The 17,345-nt window shown below is 29.1% G+C and overlaps 1 protein-coding gene across 2 annotated transcripts in view; it reads right to left on the bottom strand.

Annotated features, from left to right (window-relative positions):
- Nucleotides 1-17,345, bottom strand: part of LOC111613021 (sodium/hydrogen exchanger 8-like) — a 49,344-nt gene that overhangs the window by 9,865 nt on the left and 22,134 nt on the right. For both annotated transcript variants that reach the window (XM_023354419.1, XM_023354348.1), the window contains exons 8-15: nucleotides 13,788-13,926; nucleotides 12,127-12,232; nucleotides 10,409-10,525; nucleotides 10,260-10,342; nucleotides 8,639-8,750; nucleotides 6,751-6,893; nucleotides 4,484-4,570; nucleotides 4,256-4,399 (exon numbers count right to left, since the gene is read on the bottom strand). In XM_023354419.1, coding sequence (XP_023210187.1) covers nucleotides 4,256-4,399; nucleotides 4,484-4,570; nucleotides 6,751-6,893; nucleotides 8,639-8,750; nucleotides 10,260-10,342; nucleotides 10,409-10,525; nucleotides 12,127-12,232; nucleotides 13,788-13,926 — 931 coding nt within the window. The remainder of the gene's footprint in view (nucleotides 1-4,255; nucleotides 4,400-4,483; nucleotides 4,571-6,750; nucleotides 6,894-8,638; nucleotides 8,751-10,259; nucleotides 10,343-10,408; nucleotides 10,526-12,126; nucleotides 12,233-13,787; nucleotides 13,927-17,345) is intronic.

Below are 17,345 nucleotides of genomic sequence, written 5' to 3'. Positions count from 1 at the left end.
TAAACAATAACTATAGTCTACAAGATTTTCATTGTTAAAATTTATAAATTATTAATAAATAATATTTTATGATATATTTTTTAGTATCTTTTTCCTTGTTTTTACAGATCAGTTTTACTAACATGTGACTAATTTAAATATATTTGCAATAATCTTTTTTATACTACTTTTTGTTATTACAATTTTTACAATTCCATAATACTTATAGCTAATACCTATTTGTTTTTATGCTACGGTTTTTCTTTGCTTAATAACGCACAACTAATTTGAATACATCTAAAGTTAATCTTTTTTAAATTTTTATAATTTCATACATAATTCTTTTAAATCCAATAAATAATTTTTCAACTTTACAATAGTTTTAGCAATTCTCATTTATTTTTATACTAAGATTTTTGTTTATATTGTTTTTATTATTCAGAATTTCTATACAGTGGGTGAATGGTTAACGAACATAATCCGTTCAAAGACTTTGTTCGCTATCTGAATTGTTTGTTAACCGATTATCAATTTACCATAGGTTTGTATGGGAATTTGATTAATTCATTCTGGAGACCCAAAAAATAAAAAAAAATACACTTTCTTACTACGTTTATTTATATGTAATAATAAAAACACACATATACACAGACTTACATTTTTATTAATCATGTTTTTTTGTTTGTGGGGGTTAAACAATCTGTCTAATGTTGATTGCTTATCTCTCTTCTTCAGGATTTTCAGAATTAATAGCATTGTAATTGTAGAGATCCCCAAACTATTAATCTCAACTGGTTTGTATGCCATTCTAAGACCATTGATCTGACATCTCCCACTTCTTCAAAAGATCTTTAATTAATAGCAGATATTGGCATTAATCCTTTTTTTCATAATAAAACATATCTCGCCGAGTTTCTTGGCGTTCTGTCGTCAGATCCGTTTCAGGTTCCATTATGAGCTCTTCAATGTTCTTTATTTCTCTGATGTGATATTTGTTACTGCTTTAGCTGCTTGAGTTTTCTTAATTATACTGTATCTTTCTTAGATAAGATTGAACTGCACCCTACTATAGATTTGTTCAAGCCATACTGCCCACTCTCTACCTTTGCTATTATACTCTCACCTTTCGAAAATAAAAACAGACACAAAACTTAATGAGTGCCCGCCCAACAGTCTCGCAAATACTATAGAAGAATTGTTTGTCAGAAAAATAAAAGGCTGGAATTACAAGGGAGTATTTCAAAGTTCGAGGAATACTATCTGATCAGTATATATTGGGTTGAGCGTCAACGTTGACATCTCCCGCCTCCAAAAAGTTACCTGAAGACAAAAGAAAATCAATCGATATTTGCTATTTTCATCGCTTTTTTTTATGTTTGTTCGGCTAAGTGTTCGTTATCCGAACGTGTGTTTATTGTCCGATCATAAAAATCTTTTGCAAAAGTGTTCATTATCTGATTTGTTCGTTAACTGATCACCCACTGTACTTTCCTTAAATTTTCTATTATATGCATTTTTTTTTCTTTTTGTTCAGAGTTCGTATGCCTCCTCTATAAACACGATCTTTCAAATATCAACAAAAATACAGACTCTGCTTGAATTGAAATCAAGCATAACACACCATATTGCTGCAATTTCTCAAGAAACCTATCATGCTACTGTTAAACACGCTGTAAGGCATTTTGAACACGTGATTGACGCAAATGGATTGCACATTGAAATGTCATGAACGAAAACCTTTTGCATGTTTCCATTGTGTTTCTTGTTCTTCATGTGCCATTTTTTCACCTAGTGGTAGAAATTTGAACTAATTATTTTTTTGCATTTTCCTTTTCCCCATGGTCCATATAATGTGTATACCAAGTTTCATCAAAATACAACAAAGAATGGGCTCTATACAGGTCTGAGTAAGGCAACTTTAATTATAACCACCCTGTATAAAGGTATATTAGAGTTATGCTTAATAGTTGTTTGTACTGAGTTCAATTTTTTTAAAAAGTCAAACTCTTTTTTTTTTTTACATTTTATTATATCTTGATATCTAAATAACATTTCTTTTTTGTCTTCCTCCTCTATTTTAAATTTTATGTTATCATTTATATTATTTACCTTTTCTTTTATTTTTCAATTGTAATGTCAGTCTCCTTATATATTATAATTGTGTCATCAACATACCTTCTGTAAAATTTAACTCCATTTATTGCACTAATCATTTTATCAATTTCTTCCAAGACTAACTCTGCTAGTTTTGGTCCGATCACAGATCCCATACTAATACCATCTGTTTGTGTATAGTACTTTTCTTCTATTGTAAAATAATTGCTTCAATAAGAAAACTCAATTAGTTCTATTACTTCTGTTGTTACATTGATGTCTTTTAGTTTGTTTTCTATAATATCCCAATGATTGAAGGATACATATGAATAATATCTAGGCTAGCTATTTTAAAGGTTTCTTCTATATTCATTTTTTAAGGTCATTTATTAGTTCATCAGTACTTTTTATAGCAAAATTGGAATTGTTGTATTTTTGGAGTTTGCATTTTAAGAATTTTTCCATATTATATAATGTGGAGTATTTGAAATCTACTATGGGTCTCACCTACTTTGTGTCTTTAACAGTACATTTAATTTTAGTACTTTTCTATTTTCTTCATTTAAAATGAAACATTTTTATCAGCTGAAAACAGTAAAAAAAGTTTTTTTTTTTACTAATAAACACATTAAGTGATACTTAATAACTTAATTGCTATCATATTCCTGAATACAATACTTTCAGTCATAAGGAACCTAATTTTTGTTATCATTATGACAGTCAACGTGTTAAAATATACCTTGGGTAATTGACTTTTGTGCCACCTTATATTTGCTTTGTGGACCTAAAAATATTTTTAGAAAAAAATTACGGTTGTCATAAATTTTATAAAAACTGATTTTATTTTTCCATTTTTTCCCCCCAAATGACCTTGTTCAATGGACAAATTCAGTGTCCATTGTGAGTTTGATCAGGATGATAGAGACAATCAGTCTAGAAGGAATGGGGCTTGAAGCATCCAGAACTCACCTCCCTGACAAAAATGCCCAGTTTCTTGTCCCAGTTTGAACCAAAGTCCATTGGAATGGTACGCCGACACCTTAATTGCCTTGGTCGTCTAACGTCCTAACTGTTCAGTTAGGATGTTATCAGTTCCTTGTGTTGTTTGATATCCAAACAATACTAATGTTGTTAAAATCAAAATACTTATGGTAACATAATTTTGAGAGAGTAGCTTATTAAGTTCTTGCTTTCCATAAAGCAAGTCTCAATTTATACTTAAAGTTTAAATATTGAAAATACCTGCACATATTAAAAAGATTCTTCAAGACAATTTTCATTATTTTTATATTACACTATCAGATAAAAAATACCAAACAATTTACATACGAACAAACACTTAGTTCTAATACCAATTTACTTTTTTGCTATTTAATTCTCTAAATAATTTTAGTAGTTAAAAAATGTAGATCATAGATTATAAAACTATGTAATGGAAAAAACATGCCAATTTTTACCTCTACATTATTATCTAGAGAGCCATTGCACATTCTTCAATAAAAAATCCACTTTAAAGTGCAATAATTGATTAAAAAAAAAACAAGTTTTTAAAGTAAAACTAATAGACTGGAATTCAAACACAAGAATCTACATAAGTAAATCTGCTAAAGTGTAATACTACAACTTGCATCTTATTTGTAAATATACTCCTAACAGTCACAAATGTAAAGAAAGAAATTATTGTCTGTTTAAGCTCTTGAAGATTCTATTAAGCAAAATTCTATTAATGGCAGTGTTTTTGGCATGATGAGGACACAGGCGGCTTTTAACCTTTCAAAACAAGTGACTGCATGTAGTTTCTACTTAGTTTGCACACATTCAAATGTTTTTATGCTTTTTAATCTATTTTTGGAAGATTTTAACACCTCACTTTTATATGACGTTCAAGAATGACAAAAAAAATTTCTATTCATTTGCTGTTAAGGAATCATTACTTAAATGTAACTCAATATAAATTTCATGTAATTGTATCTTTTTTATTGTTTTTTGATGAAAACTTAACTTTAACACTTCATACATTTCCTCTATTATAGTACTTTATTACTGTATATCAAACAGATACAGAAAAATACTAAATTTTCCAAGCTAAAGAGTTGAATACAAATATCTATATATTTTGAAATGGCTAAAATATTTTTTATCTTTCAAAACTAAATTGCAATATTTTAAAAAATTTAGTTACCTGTTGTGTGAATCTTCTGGTAAAAAATGGGATTAAATATTTTACATCTAAGCGCACGAAACCGGTTAAGTTAGAATTCATAAAATTGACTTCGTATTCTTCCTCCGTCAGCTCGGACAAGTGCTCGGCATCGATGGTTTGACCCTGAATAAGTCATTCATTAATCAAAAACTTTAAGTAACAAAGACAGCTAAAAAATTCTATAAATATATATATAAAAATCCTAACCATTTCTTTAGTTTTACTCAGTGAAATTTCTCCTCTTCCTTTCCTCCTCCTCCTCCTACTGCTGCTTCTCTTATCAGCTTTTAGAAACTAAAAAAAAATTTCAAATCTTTACTAATAAATTATCTTAAAATCATTAAAATGAATAAAGAAAAATTCAAAATATAAGCACACTTTTGGTAAGGTAAATTGTTTTGTTAGTTTATAACAAATTTTGAATTTTTAAAAATGTTTAATTTATTCAAAACAAATATGGGCTAAAACCAGAACTTAATTAAAACAAAACAATTCCAATGAGAATATTTTTGTGTATTTTAGAAAAACAATCAAGATTTTATTTTGTTCTTTAATATTCAAGATAAATATTTTCACCAACTTACTTTATTGCAAGTTGATAGCAAACCTATCTTTGCACCATTAAAATTTCTTCCCTTACAAATTGTTTATTAATTCTATTATTCCCACAATTCAAACCAAAACTTGAAAATTATTCTTATCAATAAACCAAATATATGCTCTGCTGAAGATTCTAAAGAAACAAGTAAGTCCTTTGGCCTGAGCATTTTTGAGTTTCTCTCTTTTCTTCGGAGCAGATATACAAGGTATTTACACAGAAAATGAAACTGAGCTCCATGGCCTAGGTTTTAGCTTTTTGGCTTGACACAAAAATACAAATGTGGTGACACACTTCTAACATTCTGTCTAAAGCAGTTTAAAACCCACAGATTCAAGGTAGGATGTAAGGTACATGCCCATCATAATATATGACAAAAATGTCAAGTAACATTTACAACACTCACATGTGTGGCCAGCGGACTGCCAACTCCAGAAACCAATTAAAACATGTACATGTGTGGCTGCAGGACATCCATGTGTGTGTGTTTTCAAAAATTGATTTTGTCATGGCATTGTACATGTTAAATGCCCATTGTTAAGATCAAAATAAAAATTTGTCATAGAGATCGATGTAAATTGACAGAAATTGTCAGCTCCATTGATATGTTGAATTTGACCAGAACACAACAGGAACTCTGACCACATATTTTACATGACAAATTTTAACCTCAAATAGCTTAGCCCATAGATGGAATTTCAAACTTTTAAATTCATCACGACATTGGATTGCCAAGTTGTACATTTTTGCAAAAAATCATGTGATTGCTTTAAACTTCAATCACAGATTAAACATTTCTGGTTTATGAAGAATTTCACTCAATCTATATTTGTATTAGAAATTTATATATCTATCCCTGAAGACATATTGTAAAATCCGAATGCCAGGATTCAAAAGTGCAGGAACCAAAGTTCCAATAAAGTAGATGTTTGCTTTTAACTCTACAAATATTTTTCTGCTTTTAACTCTCCTTTATCATCAACTGTACAAAAAGTGTCGAAATAACTAAATTGGTAGCAAACAGTCCAGTGTTTGTAGTTTGTCTTAAAAAAATTTGTGTCAATTAATTCTGTACATATTAAGTTGGTTAATTTTGTAAATCATTATCATTGTATATTGTATTTATTTTTGTAATGACATATAAATTTTGTATTTTAAAGCTTTATATGTTATATGTTCCATGCTCACGCACATAAAGCAAATTGAAAATATGTTCTATTTTTAGAATTATTGTATTCTAACTGCCACAGAACCTGAGGATGACAGTTATATACTGTCAAAATGCTTGTATTTTGTTCTCAGTAATTAAATCTTGTGCCAATAGACAGAAATAAATGAAAGTGAAAAAGCTAAATAATAACATTATTCTGAATAAGACTACAATTAGTGGATGTTCTTGTTTTATTAACTGATCATATAAAAAGAAATTTAAAAAATGTGTAAGTTCAAAGTTATTAATTACAGTTAATAATAATAATTCATCCAGTTATACTGTGAGTAATAACATAACAATTAACATTTAAGGCACTAGTTAAGAGTGAACATTAACTGAATGGATGTGTATTATTAGCCATATACCGAGACAAAGCAGGAAAATACAGCTTAAAAATGCTTATTTTCTTGAAGATAATTGTAACAGAAGCTTGTAATTAGAATAGTTTTCTAAATGTATTTAACTTATGTTTTTGGACTTGCTAATCACATCATTAAATGACAGATAACATATGTGATTACAATAAGTGAATTCTATTGTATGTAATTTTCTAATAATCTAAACCCCAAAAATTATTTTTTTCCAGTTATATAATTTTATGGAATTATAAGTCTTACAACAACATGCTTGATAAATCAGTACAAATATATTAAAATGTCTTACCTTCATAAGAGGCATAGTAGAACCTCCCAGAATTAATATTGTAAAAAGTACAATAATGAGCGTCGTCGTCACTAGAACATGACGCTTCTCGTCTTCGAATTCTAGATGCAGCGCAAGTGCATAAGATACGGCACCTCTTAAACCTAAAAAGAAAGTAGATCTTTTAAAAATTTTCTTATTACATAAACAAACTATATATTACACTTAAAATTTAATTTAAAATTTATCAAAAACTTGTTATTTAAAACATAAATGTGACCAAAACTCCATTCTCGAGATCGACAAGCAGATCAAAGAAACATACCATGGTATACTTTGGCCCATAGCGACCGCAGTACATTTCTTGGATCTACTTGAGGCTTGAGAATAGAGTTCAGTCACATTTATATATAGAAAGCCTAAATACAGTCCCTTCTGTATTCCTTCTTATCTGAAAAACAACATAGTTACACAGACAGATTTGATTAATTTAAACCATTAGAAAACGGAATAATAGCAGGTTTGACTTGAGATTCATATTAAAAAAAATAAAATTAAATATATTAAAAACACAATTAATTCAAATTCTTTTAGTATAAATTCAAATAATTCAAAAAAATTAAGTAAAAAAAACTCATAGTTTATTGATTTATAAATTGTTTGCTTTCTGGGATTCCTCAAAATGCATGCAGTGTGTAAACTGCTGGGATGTCAAATTCAAATGAAGGTACTGCATTCAAATTTGTTAAGTGTTTGATCTGACAATGAGACAGAACAGTCCCAATAAACATCTGATCGGAAATAAATAGATCAATTGTTAAATTTCTTTAGTGATAGATTGAATTTAATATTGATAGAGTTAATGGTTTCGTAAGATACTTTATTAAAATATCAAAAAACAGAGGCTGTGACATAGATCCAGATTTATATATTAGACAGACAAGAGTTAATGCCAGTTAACAGATTATACCGTATAAGTGAAATTGCTTCACTTAGATTTAGCACTCTGTTTATGTTCAAGTTTATGCCTCTGTGTGTCTTGTAGTTTTGTTTTATTATTCTTATTTATAAATAATTTAATTTTTGTTGTAAATAACTTATTTCAGTTTTTATTAATGTGTAATCTTGTCTAGACCTAAATTTGTTCTGAATTTGAATTAATGCATTTGAAGGACACTGTTTAAAGACATTTAAATACAAAATCAAATAGCTACTTAAAGCATTTTATTTGATTTGTATTCTTCTGAACATGGGATGATTGTATCTAAAAAAGAAAAAAAACTAGTCAATTAAATAAGCAATTTCTGACTTCTAGAAACTCTTCTGGTGTTTTTTCTTTGAATATAAAGTTAAGTAAAGGAGTCAATCGACTGATTGCAGAGACAGAGTTCATGTTAAATGACGATTAATAGCCGAATGCCATCTAGACATTGGCTGGCTGCACAATGGTTCAAACTTAAGAGATATTGAAAATTCTATTTCAAAATATCTAAGTATTGTTGTGCTAACAAAAGTTTGAGATGAAAGTTTTAAACAAAACTTTTTAAATTTAAAATAAAATGAAAACAAAAAGAAAAAAATCACCAAGATGAAGATCAGTTGAAAAAATGAATTTTTCTCAAACAACATTTACCATTTTTTAATACATTTTTTTAAATTTTGATTCATTTGTTGGCAACACTTATGAGAAACATCAAACAAATCTGTTATTTTTTTTTCTGTAAAATGTATTCAGATCTGTGTTAAAAGTAAGATCCTTATTTATTGGTTTGTCAATGTAATTTAAATTTGTTATAGACGTAAATAGTATTCTTACTTAAGTACACTCAATATAAAGAGGAAATGACTGAATATAATTATATAAATTCTTATTAAATAGCACTTATTTAAATTTATAATTTTATCTTACCACTGAACCACATGATGAACATCATTTTTCTGGTGATTTTATGCTCACGAAAGTGGTTGACCAGGAAAGCCAAAGGAAATATGTTCAATGCCCTTCCAACTAGACACAAAATCTGAAAACATACAATATACAAATTAAATTTAAGTTAATTTAATGTTTTAAAAGTAACAAAATAAAATAAAATCTGAAAAATTATTTTGTATATAAATGGAAAAAATCTTAGCAAACTTTACAAACAACTGCAGGTTAAGTATGCAACACTTTCATGTATTCAGAACAGTTCTCTTCCAGCAATTTTTTTTAATGGTTAAATTAGTTATATGATTTTATAGCACAAACTGGAAAAATACGACTGAAAAATGAAACACATCATTTTGCAGAAGCTCAACATGTAGGGCTTTAAATGTGCTTTTGCACAATCCCTGTCACCATACAGCAATATAGAACTGAGTAACAACTTTTCAAAACTACTAAGTCACAGCCTTTTGGAAAAAGTCATCTGTGGTTTAGTAAACTGATAAAGTAAGAATCTAGTAAGAGGATACATCCTACAACACCAGCAATTGTAGAACATGGTGACAATACAGGACAAATTTTTATCTTGTACCTTCCATATTAAAACCTTCCCTTAAAAATAATGCCATTTCCTTATAAGTTCATTTCTTTAAAACAAAGTATATTATGTTATTTATTCATATTTCATTGAGTGTTAAATTTAAATGAAGATAAAAATTTAGTTACAGAAGTGTTAAATTTAATGTGTAAATGAAAAGGATAGGCATTTAGAAATTGGTTTTTCAGAACAAATTTCTAAATATAAAACAATATCCTCAAAAAGTTAATTCCATCTAGTGATAGAGTATGTTAAAATATTGTTTCTTGTTTACTCTGGCTCAGATTAATCACATTTCTGACTTTCAATTGGAATTATTTGGTAAACTAAACAATGTACCATTACTCAAATTATTATTGGTATTAAGCATTTGACTACATTATATCTTTTACAAAAATAATCCAGAATAGAAAATTTAGTGTGTCATCAGAGAACTAGTTTTATAATATTCCACTTTTTAAATAACATTGAAATATTTGCCATTTTGGACAGTTTTTCAGTGAAGTTCATCTCAGATAATAAAATCCTAAACACAAAAGAACATTGATACTATTGCAAGGAATCCTCCTATTTTGCTTTTACATACATGTGATCATTTTCCACGGCTACACATCTTGCTAAGCATATGCTGAAAGCATTTGATATACAGTTCTATTTTAATAGCCTAAAAGTGGAAGTAACATGTTATCAGTATTCGTCATTTATCATCAGCCAGATGACCATACAATAAAGTGTTAGCCTATCACCTTGAGAATCCAGATTTTACTCAAATTCAAACTCTTTCATAATTTATCACAGACAGGTCATGTTATCATTTTTCACCCCTTGTGTCAATCAAGCTAAGTGTAGGTTCAGCCCACGATCGGGTTGATCAACACAAAGCTTAATTTTCATTTCAACTACGCTATTTAATTATAAATTTTGTAAGACAGAGGAATAAAGAATATTTTTCCAATCTGTTAAGATATTTTTAATTCTAATATTTAAAATGTAATAGAAAATACCTACCACACTCCAAATAATTAGAGATGGCTTTATTATTAATCTAAAACTAAATATTGCTAATCCAAGGTATGCAAAAACACTTGTTTCTGAAAAATAAATATGTAAAAAGTTAATGAAATAGTTAATTCAATCAATTAAATAATTTCCCATACCTGCTATGAACGCGAGCGTTCGGAGAGTCTGCTGCATAGTTATCTGAGAAACAGGAGACAGATTGAAGTGCGTATAGTGGGACATGACTACACCATTAAATAAAATTGCCATGATACCTTAAAAATTAACAATAAAATAATTAATATAAAATTTTTTTTATTAAATTAAATTAATGTGACATTTTCTATTTCATGTAGTACATGAGATGAAAGAAAAATCAACAGAATTTTACACCTCCTCTCAATTAAAAACACTAAAAAATAATTTCATTCTAACTGACAAACAATGTCATTTTCTCTCTCTCACCCCTGACAAAAATTAGTAAAAGTTACATTGCTTTGTATTTAAAATTACAAGAAATTTGCATATTTGGACTAAGGAAAATTAAAAAACAAGATAGTGTAAACAAATTTTTCTTAGTTAGCGATTAGATAATTATATAATTATAGAAGAATTTTATGAAATTTAAACATATAGTATGGGAATTATTTACTTGATTATTTAAAATTTAAAAAAACCAGGTGAAAAGAAACAACAACAACAACAATTTCAAAAGAATTTTATAATTCATCTTGTAAGAATTTGGATTACAATTCTGAAAATGTTTGAGAGCTGATAAATAACGTTTACAATAATATTTACTAAAGTGGAGAGAGGAGGGAAGTAACTATTCAGTAGACAAGAGTATCTAGTTTCATTATTATGACCCAAAGAAGAAGTGTCACAGTTTTGTCACCCTTATTCTCCACCCATCCCTATACTCAAGTCACAATAATGAAGTATTTTAGGAAAGAAATAAGAAATGTTTACATAAGTACAATATATAACAAAGGTAGAAACAATTAAGTGAAGACCAGAAAAACTCAAACATTCAAGAAACATATTTAAAAAGTAAAATCAGAAAGAGCAATTTTTTTTGCAGAATGATAATGCAAAAAAGAACAAAGACAGTTACAGATTATTCCACACCCTTCTTGCAATCCAGCTCTGACATAATCACACTTCTGGTTTTCCAAAAATTAAAGGCGATGTCAAAAGGTCTACATTTTCATTAGATGCCGAAGTTCAAGGTGTCATAAGGGAATGAATCAAAGAAAAGAAAAAGTTTTTCTACACATAGAATGAAAAAATGTATTAAAATCTAAAAAAATTCCACTAAATGATGCTTATGTTAAAAAATGAAGATGTATGATTAAAATAAATTACCATACGGTTACTACTTTTTAAAACTGTTGACATTATTCAACCTCTTCCCACATTAATTTTATGAAAATGGAGACCTTATTTATCAATCAACCTTCATAATATATAAAAACATATATAACAAATTCAAGTGTTTTTCTCTTCTATGTGAACATTTGAAATCTTTGAAATTTACACACTTTCAGATTGTTTCAACTTCCACATAATTTCACTAATCTTGACTTAAATTTTTAATCTAGTATCATTTAAAAAATTCTTTCACATATCAAGTATCATATGTAATACAGTATCACATGTTAGTAAGTAAATATTACTGAAGGTAGTGTGTGTGAGAATGAGAATGATTTTTCATAGTTTAGTAACAGAAATTAATTTCAGGTGTGCAGACTGGATAATTTTGAATTAGAAATTTCATATTTGCAAATTCTGTCTACATTTAACATGTCTAAATTTTAATGTTAAGGTTAATTAAGAGAAAAACAATATTAAACATTAATAATAAATAAAAACTTACCTGACAGATGCAAACCTTCTGCCAGACCGTATGGCGCATAAGAAAATATTAGCATCATTCCAAATTCTAAAGACGGATTTTTTCGCAAATCTACATATTTTAATAAGTTTGTAATGTTAAGAAGTTTTACTTTTAATAATTTAGCAATTATCTCTCCTCATAAAATTTTATAACTACTTCTTTACTTAAAATTAAAATAAAACACTTTTACTAAATTAGATACTAAATAAATCAATAATTAATTAGTAGCAATAATATAGACCAATTCAATTTGGCAATCACTTGGCTTTAAACACATTGTAAGGTAGTATCAATTCTCAAAGTTTATTAAAAAAAAATCTTTGGATCTGTCCCATTTGCAATTGGTCTCCATCCACTAAAATATTATTATTCCCCCTTGTGACTTGGTACAGAAATCTCAGTGTTTCAGTCATGTTTCACACTCTGGAAGTCTTTTTTGTACAATATCAAACACCAGCTGCAATTCAGTTTTAATCACCTATACTCTCAAAAAACAAATCCTTGAGCTTTCATTCATGTTTCTGGGAACAAAAGTAAGCAACAAGGGGTCTAATCTGGCAAGTAGGAAGGTTGAGACAACCAACAAGTTGCCAAAATCTGTTATGTTTTCAGGATTGTGTAAGGTAAAGGAACAACTTGTGCCACAGTTCTGATCTTCTGCAATTAATGTCTTTTCTCAGCTGCCTCAAAATGTCATAGAAGTCTGACTGAAAAAAAACAACAACAAATTCCTGATAAAAACAATTCCATTGATGGTGTAGTAATAAAAACAAAACTTAGCAGGCTTTTTGTCATGCCCCTCATTTGCTGTTCTTTTTTTAGTCTTGACGCCATGTGACCTCTTCCACTACAAGAACTGCTGCTTTGTCTCTGAATTGTAGCTATGAACATAACATTTTCATTTGTGAAGACCCTAAAATGAAAACTGAATTGTCTCTAGCCAGTGTTCTTTCTTGTCGTGTGTCAAGAGTTTGGAGATAAACTGCATTTCAACTGATGATGCACCATACACAAGCTAATCAATGGCATGAATCAATGACATTTATCAGACTCTGTGCAGAACCATTTTGTAGTGCCTTTGAGATGCAGTTTGTCAGAAATGTCCTCACAAATGGTGTTCTGCAACACGACAATGCACCGTTCCACACAGCCAAGTGTCACAAAATTTTTAGCTAAGCACAGCATCTCCGTAATTTCCCTACTCATCAGATTTCACACCTTACTGCTGCTTACTTTTTCCCAAGCTCAAAACCATCTGAAGGAGAAACAATATACATGATGTGGAGATACAGCTAAACACAAACATAACAATTGTGTGCTGTTCCCATACAGTCCTATCAGATGTATGAAGAAGTGGATGGATCCCTGTAACTGCTACATACAATCTAGAAAGATTTAGTTGGAAGTAGATAACTCCCAGTATCTGGTAACTGCTTTTGTTCCTACAATAACTTCCACATTGAATTTATACAATTTCTTGATTGTAGATAAGTTTACTATCTTAAGAATGGTTGCAAAATTTGGAATTAAAATAAAAATTTCAAGTTTTAGATTAGTGATTTGTGATTTTTCTTTCTTTTTTAATCAAGGTTACTGTCTAAATAATAATAATAATAATAAAAATAAAAAACTAAGGATATCAATGCAGCAATAAGTGCAAATGCCACTCCAATTCCTGCTGAAGCAAAAAACATCATAAAAAAACGTCCAATGCCGTGAAGTACAGCCTGTCCCGTTGACATCACAGCCATTTCTGGTGAAGCAGATTCTAAAACAGTTCTGTGTTAAAAAACAAAAATTAAATAATAAATTTATTGAAAATTATGAACAAATTCATATAGGAATCAATTATTATAATATTTACTAAATATATAATAAGATAGCCAAACTATTTTAAAAATCAGGTTGTAAGATATTGGTTAAATAAGCAAGTAATACAACTGAAATATCTGAATAGAAACAGTAGTGGGTTTTCAAGCGGGAAGGAATTCCCACCTGTTCGAGAATATTTTTGTTTTCCCATTCCTGAATCCCAAGAAAAGTTGGTCAGGAAAACAGGAAAATCGGCTCCTAGTACCCAGTAATACCCACAATGGGTAATAAATGTACTACTTACAATGTATCTTTTTGACATTTTTCCTATTTATAGCTATCTAAAGTTACATTGTGTTACAATATTACACACCACCAGAATCAGATAACACATGGCCAGCTAATTTTAGCTTTTGTAAATTGAGCACATTGATCATGGAACAGAAAACAGTTTGTATTCACACAGAAAAATATTTATTTTCACAACCCAGGATTTGACTACAAAGTCATGATCAGGTAAACTAACCAAAGAAATTTAAGTAGCTTAACTTAATATGACATTATTTTTACAACCCAAGATTTGACTACAAATATTTCTCTGTGTAACAAGTTGTAACACAAACTGTTTCTGTTCTACACAATGAATTGGTTCCATAAAGTGACTACCAACCACATTTGATCAGTTTATTAGTAGCTGATAATTGTGATGTACCGTACAATAAAACCTCATTATTTCAAAACTCGAGGAAACAAAAAAAAAAATGGTTAGTTGGTGTTTACTTAATGAAAACATAACTAAATTACATTGAAAACAAGACCTAAAAATAACATACAAAGGAAGCTTAAGTGTTTCAATAAGAATCACTGCAAATTTTGTCTAGAGGACTAATGGCTAGTTCTATGAAGAGTTCACCATCTCAGTTCAAGATTACAAAAATCAAGCAATCTCATGAAAACAAGCTTTATTAACGGCTAAAGCTGTAAGTGCACATTCTATTGTAAATTCGAACATGTATTTAATTGATTTTGGAATTATTGAAACAATCAATTTTTGAAAAAAATTGATAAAATAATTAAATGCCAAACAGATTTCTTCCATAAAAATAAAAAACTTAAAAAATTCTCTCTTCACTGACAGTGTATACAATGTCCGAATGACCTCAAATGGACATCTAATAAATCAACAATGTATAACCAGCAAAATCAAAGCTGCCACATGAGCATGGAAACTTTCTTATAAACATTTAGTAGGATGGAAGATTTTGATTTGCACTGCTAATATTTTATGCTTTGATGTTTGGTGTACTTTTTAGCTATAAATATTCACTGCACAATATGGGTCTCTCTTACTTTTATCAATTATTACTATTTTTAATAAATACATTTTAATATTTTATAGATTGCTGTCAAAATGAGTAAAGAGTATAAAGAATGTTGGGAATATTTTAGAAAAGATTAAGAAAACAAATCAGTTCATTGCCAGATTTGCTCCAAAACTTTGCAATGCAAAGCATCATCAACCAGTGGTCTACATAGACACCTAGTGCATATTCATCGAATGAAAAAGAAAATACAGAATTGAATAATGATGAGCCAATGCCTCCATCTTCTAAGAAACACACCATTACAAAAAAGTAAGTTTATTAGGGAAAATTTCACAAGCAAAGGAATGCAGTTGCCATAAAGTCCATCTTCAGTTATGACACTAATATATAATTATTATAGTAAAGTGAAATGACTGTTCATTCAGAAATTGGAAGTATTCAAATGTGTTAATAAAAAAGTGAGTATTTCAATAGACAAATAGACCAGTTGCAAGAATTGCAGACATATCAATGTTCATGTATACTGCAATGGACCTCTATGAACCTTGATTTAATAAGAATACATGGGAACTGTCATGCAGAAAACGTTTTATCCTTGCTTCAGGAAAGATTAAAAAACTTTCAGTTAAAACTTCAAAGTGATGCGGTTGCAATTACAAGTGACAGTGCAGCCATAATGTAAAACTTCGGAAAATTACCACCAACTATTCAACAGTTCTGCTATCACCATGCACTACATCTAGTTGTAATGATTTGATATTAAAAAGTTGGAAGGTAAAGCATCAGTAACTTGTACATTGTTTCAAAATTATAAACACACCCAACTTTTTTCAATAACAAAAACATTAACAATAGTAATGTATTTATTACATTAAATTGATGTTGTAAACAACATACTAAACATTTCAGAAAATATTTAGAGCTATCTGACAATTACAAAAAAAATTATCACAGATTTTCAATTATTCAAAAGTATAAACACAGATGCATAAAATTAGTATGAAAATTTTTTTTTTATGAATTATTGGTTTAATTAGTTACTACCAGAGGGTAGTATCATTCATTATTACAAACGTGATGCCAATTTTAAACAGTTTTTTGTGATTTAAAACAATGCCACATGGAAAAACACTAACAGCATTAAAAATACATGAAATTTACCAACTAAAAGGAGCATGACAATATCTACGACAAATTTCGGCAGCTGTAAATTGATCTACACGTGCTGTGAGAAATGCATTAACTCAGGATGAAAATTATGGCAGAAATAAGCTACATGGAAGGCCTGAACTAATTACACCTAGAAATGAAAGGTTTTTCGGCTACTGACGGTCAACAAGTTGTCTGTCAGAGAATCAGTATCAACATTGCCAATTGCAGTTTCACCAGCAACTGTATGGAGCAATTGTGTGCATAATCATAAAAAATGCCAAATTTACAAAAATGGACACAAAATCAAAATTAACACAATTGCACAAAACAGCTAGATTAAAGTGGGCCAAAGACAAGTGACATGGAAAGAGGAGTGGAAACAAATAATCTTTTCAGACTAAAAAAAAATGAAATTTGGATGGACCTGACAGTTATAGTCACTACTGGCATGATTTGAGGAAGAACAAAGAAGTCAAAATGAGCAGACAGCAAGGTGGGAGTTCTTTGATGTTATGGGCAGAATATGGATTGGGGGTAAAACAGATTGTATTTATAGAAGGTAGAATGAATTCAGAAAAGTATCAAGAACTATTGTATCAAAATTTAATAACTTTTGGATCACTTATTGGGTGAGAAAACTGGCAATTCCAAAAGGATAATGCTGCCATTCAATGCATCAAAGTCAACTGAAAATTGGTTTGCTGAAAAAATTAATGTAATTGATTGGCCATCATGAAGCCCTGATATGAACCCGATAGAGAATGTTTGGGGCATTATGAATCATCTTGTTTATAGCCAAAACAGACAATACAATACAATACTGTAAATGCACTGAAATTAGCTATCATGGATTGTTGGAAAAATATTAAACAAGAACAACTTCAAAAACTAATAAAATTTATGTCTGAC

This window comes from Centruroides sculpturatus, unplaced genomic scaffold, assembly GCF_000671375.1.
Source record: "Centruroides sculpturatus isolate CEXI.00-Female unplaced genomic scaffold, Cexi_2.0 scaffold18, whole genome shotgun sequence".
In the NCBI taxonomy this organism is placed as follows: domain Eukaryota; kingdom Metazoa; phylum Arthropoda; class Arachnida; order Scorpiones; family Buthidae; genus Centruroides; species Centruroides sculpturatus.
Note: the sequence above shows the minus strand (reverse complement) of the source record. Positions and strands in the feature narration are given on the sequence as shown.